Below are 9067 nucleotides of genomic sequence, written 5' to 3'. Positions count from 1 at the left end.
CTTTTTTATATTAGTTTTTCAAAAAATTCAAAAACTTGTGTAAACAGTCGTGGTAATACGTTTTTCACATTTCATTTGTGTTTTATTTTATCTTAAAATAAAATGTTGATTGAATACAAGTATATATTTAAAACTATATTAAAAGGTTTTGTTCCAGACCTTGTTTGATATCAATAATTGACAATACCTCTGCTAATTATCACTATAACAAATGTCTATTTTCATTGTTTGAAATACATTGAAAACTTCATAGGAAAATGATTTGAAATTCAAATTAATGCTGGTCATAACTAATTTTTTATAGAAAATTAATTCTATGGAGTACTCCTTTACATTTCATTATTTCATTCCCATGAAATTTAAATGATCGTTTAAAAAAATCACTAGTTATTATTAAATTGTCTCTAGATCAATGATGAAAGTTGTAATATTGATTTTTGTTCTACCCTGAGATTTGTTAAAACATACAAAATGGCAAAACTGATATTTGTTTCTAGTTTCATTGTTATCCTGACATACAAAATATTCATTTTCTCAAACAATCCTTAAGTTTGCATTTTAATGTGAATATGTTGAACAGATTGGTCCCCTGATGAATCCCTGAGATAGATATCTATACTAGTATTTGTTATAGAACAATGCTGTTTTATCCAGGCAAATTTATATTTTTTCTGTCTTAAACTTTAATTGAATAAAAATGCTTGTCTCTTTTTTAAAAGTAGCTTGAATTAAAATTATGTGACAAGTAAACTTGTCAGATATACACGTCAACTTGTAAAATACATAAGTCGACTTTTCAGATTCATAAGTCGACTTGTCACATAATAACTAGTAAGTCTACTTTTCACTTGATTATGTTTACTTTTCACTTTGCACTTGTCAGACATATAAGTCTGTTTTTACATGTCATGAAATAGGCAAAAACTCTTGTTCTTATTTTTTTACCAAATAATTTCTTTACTATCTGATAAGAAGACTCAATTAACCATGTTAACTGACAGGTCGAATGTTTTAGCTTATTAATGTAAAAAAGAAGATGTGGTATGATTGCCAATGAGACTACTATCCACAAGAGACAAAATGACACAGAAATTAACAAATAGGTCACCGTATGGTCTTCAACAATGAGCAAAACACATACCGCATAGTCAGCTATAAAAGGCCCCAAAATGAAAAATGTCAATTTAAACGAGAAAACTCATCAGATGGATGAAAAAAAGAAATACTACACAGAGTGGATGTGTTCGGGTACTTGTATATCCCAACAACAAAAAAGACATTAGGTGCAGATCTGAGAGTACTCGCAGTTACTGACAGCGAGTTAAAAGCCACTTACAACACAACAAAATCATGCATCTAGGACAGAATATCCGTCAGTACACATCCAACATATAATGGGTTTAGTGTAAAGACGTCATAAACAGTCTGAGAAAAACATGACCTTGTGCAATGCCAAGATACAGGTATCGACAGATTGTAGATTCGTGAATGTGTATTTGTATATAACAATAATATTTAGTTTGGTTTTAATTTACTGATAACAAAATCAATAGTAATACCAATAAAAGCAATGTTCAATGTTCTAATAATAGTGTTGAATTGGTAAACTTTTAGAATAAGTTCATTTAAAGGATCGATAAGTTCATTAGGATTGTTTCCAAAATTCCGAGCACGGTCAACAATATTTCCGTAAAATGAGGATATGCTATCCCGTTTGAACTAAGACACAACCAAACTTCAAAACCAAATCTTTATATCTGTTGAAGAATTTAGTAAATGTTTTAAGTAATTTGTGGTAACGAAATCCCTGGTTTAATAATTTGCCAGTAATACATAAATTACGTTCGTTAAAATCAAAAACATCACAACAGACATGGGCATAGCGAACGATTTGGGAAATATAAACACCGTAAGATGGTGCCAAAGGAAATTTACCATCCAAAAAGGAAAAATTACCGTTATGGAACGAAAATAAAGCACCATCCAAAAAGGAAAAATTAACAATGTAGAACGAAAAGAAAATCACAATCCAGAAAGGATTAATTAACAATATAGAACGAAAAAAATCGTCCCTTTTGTCGTAAATGTTAGTGTGGAGTTTCCTGCGTAAAACCGAAATATCTAACTCTAGGAATGGACTGCTATTACCGTATACAGTCGATTTATTTGAAGCAAGTTCCTTTGGGTATATTTTGGCAGTATATTTAGAAAATTCTTGATTATTTAACGACTATTCTTGATTATTTAACGACTAATCTTGAATATTTAAGACGACTTAACTAAGTGACAAGAAGGGGCAGATATTTGCCACCATACATAGATTTCTTGACAGATGTTTTTTTATTAAGTTAACTTAACATTTTAAGTAATATTCGCTGATTTAATCTTTTTGCAATACTTAACAAGAGGAAAGCTAAATAAGTGTGTAATACTAGTTAACCATTTTGTTTTCTTTAAACCAGGAGATAACAGTCATTACAGCGTACAACGCATTCACTAAAGATAGTATTTGGAACTAAATATGGCAAAGATAGTTTGGTTCCTTGTAGCATTTACGTATCATGTGTTTGTTTGTTTGGGTAATTCACAAGAATTGGACGGATATCAGAAAGTGCGACAACTAAAAAGCACCCTCATGGAAAAGTATTCTAACCAGCTCATACCAAGAAAAAGTTTATCTGATGAAGTAATTGTCAGAGTTTCACCGTACATTGATCTTTTATTAGATTTTAATGAAAACGTTGGAACATTTTCAGTAATTGTACGCTTCAAGTTGATGTGGGATGATCATCTTATAAAATGGAATGTAACTGAAAACAACATATATGTAATTCATTTCCCAGTGGAGGAGGTCTGGTTACCAAAGATGATGATAAGAAATACAATAGAAAAACGGTCCATTTTTACTTTCGATGATCGCTTGGACCAAAAGACTACTTATGTTAGTCATTCATATGATGGTTATGCCTCGGTTAAGGCTGGCGGTATAGTGGAAGCCATTTGCATTACTAGTATGTATTACTTCCCTTTTGATTCCCATGTGTGCACAATTGAATTATATTTTGAGAGCAATCAAGTATACATTGGAGACTACACCTACGGCGATCAAACTAAGCCAGCATTGCAAGGGTTTATGCCACATGATGGGTGGGACATTACAAATGTTACAGCTGTACAAGACGGTTATGATCGAGCAACGTATAACCTGCAAATCAAACTTGAGCGGAAACCATTATTTCTGTTCGTTAGTCTTGTCCTTCCTGTTTTACTTGTAGGTTTTGTCAATATATTTGTGTTTTGTTTACCAATAGAATCTGGAGAAAGGATATCACTTTCAGTAACCTTATTTCTAACATTTGTAGTTATAATGACAATGGTTGATGAAAATCTTCCTGAGAGTAGCGAGGTTAGTATTTTCATCTTGATTTTGTTACTGAAAGTGATAATCAGTGTTCTGACAACTGTGATGGCTATAATCACTATAACTTTATATTACCGACATGATGATATAAAAATAATTGAAAAGAGGTCACTGTTGAAATGGTTTACATGTGCTCAGATATGTAGACATAAGGGAAATGTTAAAGACGAGCAGATAAGCCAAACGCCGTTGCCCTCTATAGCTGGTAACAACATGGGCTGGAAAGAAATCGTACAGATTATAGATCGATTCTGTATAGTTGTGTTAGGCTTGGAATTTGTATGTAAAATTGTAGCTGTGTTGATTTTATTACGGGGTCGAGAGTTGTAATAATAAGTGTTAATTATTCGTATATTTGTGTCACGAAATAGAGATAGATTTGTTCCACCTAAAAGAAGTTCAACTGCAAAATTTGTTCTAAACAATGTAATAGTATCTGTTCCTGTTTTTTTTTTCAATGTGGAACAAACATTATGAAAGGAACTTCTATTTCGTGTCATAGACCCCATATAGCCATATATCTTAAAATAGGAGTCGTGTGTTATTGCTTCACAAAATATAGTTTTTCATTTGTTAACGTACCAAAAACATGAAATTCCTTTCGAAATTGAAACATGTCAGGAAAATAAACTCACTGAATTTATAATAACCACATCTAATGAGTATAAAGAAATTCTATAAGACCTTTGAAAAGTTGACATAAACATAGTTGAAAAATAACTGGGTAGCTTGCTTTTAAACATAATTGTATGCAGTAGATAGCTATAGCCTTCTTTTTTTAAAAATTATAACATTTTAATAAGAAGATGTTATTTCACATCACATCATAGCGCTACTAATTCACCTCATCATTTACGTCATGTTAAATTAAATTGAATGTGTACTTTGACAAACTAGAATATGGAGTCGAGGGACTACACAAATTAAAATAATATTCATTCAAAAGTTAATTTATTATTATTGAGTTTTGTGACTATGTCATTATGTACCTTCATTCGAGTGAATTTGTACGTTCTTTTTACTTGTTATATGCATGAGTCATGAGGAGAACAACTAATGGGAATAATCTCATAAAATATATAGCTAGTTATGAATGACCTCCCCTTGAAGACCTCTCAATTGTTGTGATGTAAAGTCCCTCGCTGCTGTGCACTGGTCACGAGGAGAATTACTATAAAAGGAGAAACTATATTGCTGGTTCTATTATTTCCTATTAACAAAGTTGATATCTATTTCTTTTCCAAAAAAAATATAAATGGACCTCAAAAATAAGGTTAGTGAAATACATGTAAAAGTGAGTTGTTTTCAGATCTCAGTACAAATATAAATTTAAAAGTAAGGTAGAAATATAGTTGCATTACTACTGTTAACAGTAATAGAAGAATTTGATTACGATGATATTTTTAACTATATAAATAGTTTTGTCTGGGGACAGAGATGTAGTTGTTGATTATATGGAAATCAGATAAATCATAGCATAACAATATATTGGAACAAAAGCATGTTAAACAGCTGGATAGGTTTTACCTGTGAAATGTTATATGTCTTATTAAATCAAGTTGTAAGTCATCTTTTTATATAAATGAATATATAAAAAATAAGATTCAAGGAAAAATTTCACTATAAAATAGATCCAGAAATATATTATATTAATATCTTTAAAATATAAATTGCTCATAATTACCTCCCTTTGATAAATTATGCAAATTTGGTCTACCTTTGTGAAACATTTTATAATTATAGTCAGGTATATATTGATTGTGAGTAACTTGCATAGTAGTTAATGGGACTCTATTTTACACGGTTCTGTGAAATATAGTATGGCAAATATATATACCGGTACATACTAGCCGCATAACACAGATAGATTTTCACTCCTCTGGAAAAAATCAACCTGTGAAATACCATGCCTGGAAAAAAATTACTGGGACAAATTATCCTCAGGATAAAATATCCCAGAGGAAGAAATAAACCGTTACAATTACACTTAATGCTTTATATATATGGTAACAATATGATCACTGCTCATATTTTCACTTTACTTCTTTGTGCATTGTGTATTATCAAGGCCGTAGCATCCATTGAGGCAAATGACCAAGTATGGTATTGATGTTTAAAAAAAAATCATTTATATATCCAAATAATGAGCGATGACCAAAACTAATCCTAAAAAACGTGTATTTCACTAAAACATTGCATGTTTTTTTTTTATAATCATTGTATTATGATGTACAAAATGTATGTATCTTGCCCGACAAGGGCCTATGGTTGGTAAAATAAAATAATGTCTATTGTCAAAACTGGACTGTCACAACTTCATGATAATGGTTCATCTAATATTGAAGTCAAACATCACTTGCAAAGTACTATAAAATGTGTATGAGTCGTGCACTTACGCCCCTTATAGTCACAGGGGCGGTTTCAGCCATTTAAAAAGGGAAGGGGGGGGTCCAACTACATGCTCTCATTCAAATGCATTGATCGTCTAAAAAAAGGGTGGTTCGTCCCTGAACCCAACCCCCTGGATCCGCCACTGAGTCAGCTACATTAGAATATATTTTAGAAAATCATACAAAGAGAGGCAACAGACTCAAAAGAAATATTCAAACTGATAACACACGAAAACAAACTGACACAATCATGGAAAAACACGAAAATCATATAAAACAACATAGACAAGTAGAGACTGAGTAACATGAACCCAATCAAAAACCAGGGACAATATCATGTATTCCGGAAACTGCAAATAATTTGTTGTTAGCTTCAAGTTGGGCATTGATCACACCATGAAAGTTGGCAATACATACAGAATAAATGTATTGTCAAGCAAGAAATGTATAACTTATATGAGGAGTTCAATCCTGTAAGTGACATGTACGTGCGACAGTCTTATTTGACTTTAATTGTAAGTTTTCGGTGGTTCTCTTATCACTCAGATTGCCTCTACCAATAAAAACTGACCGCGTTGCCAATAGTGCAGAAAATGACGTTCAATATAAACTAATCCAAGTTTCAATCAAATATCCACGCACGTATAATAATGTATAAATATGAAATTCTAGAGCCGTACTATATTGAATTGCATGAGTCTTAAACATTGAAACATTACATCGAATGTTTCTAAAATTATAAAACATAATTTAATACTATTTAAACAAGAAGAATGATGTGGTATGATTGTAAATTGTAAAAAGTGGCAAAACAGTACAATATAATTATAATATAAAATATTTCTACGTCTATGAAAGAAAACCGTTTTATATTGATGAACAAAAACATTTAAGTTTAATGTCGGTAAATAGAAACACTAATTTCTGTTTTTCACATTCGACTTTGAAAAGCTCTCCTTTCCATTGGAACACTTTGGGGAATTATCTTTTTATTCCTATGCATGATAAATGGAACGAAAACAATTCTTTAGAAGGTATCTACCATATCGTATTACAGAATTCTGATGAAAAGACTAATATTTTCTGCAAGTACAAAGTATTCCCTAATGACTAATACCGACTCCTTCATTTAATGGTTACTAGTAAATACGGAAAACCGTTATGAAATGCAGCAAGTCAAATATTTGTATTGACTCAATTTGAAACAATTTATATTACTTTAAAGTATTTATTCATAACAAACATTGAATATTTAATTGATTAATATTCCGGTTGGAATATTTAGACAGAGTAGCCTTTCTTTTAGTTAGGCTTTATGAAATAATAAATACTGAAAACGTTTTAGTAGCAGGCACACTAAATTTGTATTAGGGAATAATATTACAAAAGAGAAGAAACTATTTAAACAGTGTAGATACTATTCTGTATGCTATCCGGAAGTCGCAATTTTCGAAGCGACAACTTTTTGCATCACATTTTAAATTTGAAGGAGCTACTGAATTAAACGATAATTTGATCATCTGTACATTGTTTAATGAATAATTCAGCTGACATCGATATTCCCAAATGGTTAAGAATTAAATTCAGCACATTCATTATTCGTATCTTTGCCTTCATAAAGACATTTTCAAGTGCATCACTTGAGGAAAATCAGTCGGTGAACCGAAAAAAAATCTTTTTACCCTCTTAGTATACAAATTAACGTAAACACCAGACTAAATTAACTAAATGAAGTATATTTCAGGTGGAGGTAAAAGTTTCAACCAGATATTTGAAGCCAGAAATAAGAAAATTACACTTGTTTGAATTTCTCACTGTACGATCGGTCTCGCTTGTATATTTTGAAACTGTATGATCAGTCTTTATTTCACTGTATTCTAGTTGTGATTTCAAAGTTATTTACGATACATTAGAAGGTTGCATTTTTCTAAATAGCACAAATATATTTCAATAAATTCATATCCTGAAAACGTGTGAAATATGTTTTAACTTGATTGGATGAACTTTTTCGTTCTTTTTTTTACATAAATAAGGCCGTTAGTATTCTCGTTTGAATTAATTAACATTGTCTTATCGGGGCCTTTAATAGCCGACTATGCGGTATGGGCTTTGCTCAATGTTGAAGGCCGTGACCTATAGTTGTTAATGTCTGTGTCATTTTGGTCTTTTGTGTATAGTTGTCTCATTGGCAATAATACCACATCTTCTTTTTTATATCGACTTGCTACATTAAGTATAAGGATGTTTAAATGTTGCTAAAATAAGAGGAAGGTTTATTGTATATGTAGAAGTTTCAGAAATGTCCTCCGTTATACTTAAAATTGTACAAACACACATATTTAATTATTTTATAAAAATGCCTGTATTTACACACATTCGAGGCCGTACTGTAGCCTATAATTAATAACAGTTCCTTCACTTTGTTTTCGATGTAGAGCTGTCTCTTTGACACTTAATTGCACACCACTTTGTAGAGCGGGGGTTTATAGTGATAATGAAGTCGGTCTTTCCGTTCGTCCGTTGGACCGGTACAATATGTTTCGTCGGTTTTGTAAGCGCATCTCCTCATAAACCACTCAATATACATTGGGGGTTCCAGCCATTTTTAAATGGAGAGGGGGTCCAATCCAGGAGAAAAGGGGATTCCAAACATATGTTCCCATACAGATGCATTGATAGTTGAAAAAGGGTTTCAAACCGACGGATCCCCCTTTTTTGGATCTGTCACTGATATAACTATTTATTAATTTTTATCGGATTTCTTGTCATAAATGATAATGACTGTATTGTGCACCGTCTATTTTAAATTTCAGTAAAAAAATTTATGTGGTTTCTTTCTTTAAGATACGGACTTTAATATTGCATTATATGGGGGCACCCATCATGTATTTTCAACACCTCCAAATGCCGCGGTCACAACAGATCGTACGATTTTTTTGTCGTTGAAGATCTATTAAATAGTTGTCGTGCAAAATGTCACATCAGCTACGACATGTCCACGATGATTCCACGATGAGTACACGACAGAAAAGTTTAGGGCTATATTTTTAGATTTTCATGTCATGGGATGCGTGTGTTACTGTCGTGTCACTGTCGTAAAACTGTCAAACAACTGTCAAACAACTGTCATACAACAGTCATGGGTCACTCGCACGTTTGACTCCGAACTAATAGAATATAAAGAAGACCCGATTTATTGGGGTAGTGATGTACGGGGAATTTCTCAGCAAAACTTCTTGAAACCAGGCTCCATCCG

General features: G+C 31.9%; 1 protein-coding gene across 1 annotated transcript; it reads left to right on the top strand.

The window, feature by feature from the left end:
• Positions 1 to 2521: 2521 nt before the first annotated feature.
• On the top strand, positions 2522 to 3751 carry LOC139500428 (acetylcholine receptor subunit beta-type acr-3-like). The gene has a single exon (XM_071289165.1). The coding sequence runs from the start codon at positions 2522 to 2524 to the stop codon at positions 3749 to 3751; it is 1230 nt and encodes a 409-aa protein (XP_071145266.1).
• The last annotated feature ends 5316 nt before the right edge of the window (positions 3752 to 9067 follow it).

Source organism: Mytilus edulis, chromosome 13 (assembly GCF_963676685.1).
Source record: "Mytilus edulis chromosome 13, xbMytEdul2.2, whole genome shotgun sequence".
Lineage (NCBI taxonomy): Eukaryota > Metazoa > Mollusca > Bivalvia > Mytilida > Mytilidae > Mytilus > Mytilus edulis.
This window is presented reverse-complemented; position numbering and strand designations above follow the sequence as displayed.

Bases quoted from the DNA above. Each gene is read 5' to 3' on its own strand.
- LOC139500428 (XM_071289165.1), top strand. From the start codon at position 2,522: ATGGCAAAGATAGTTTGGTTCCTTGTAGCATTTACGTATCATGTGTTT.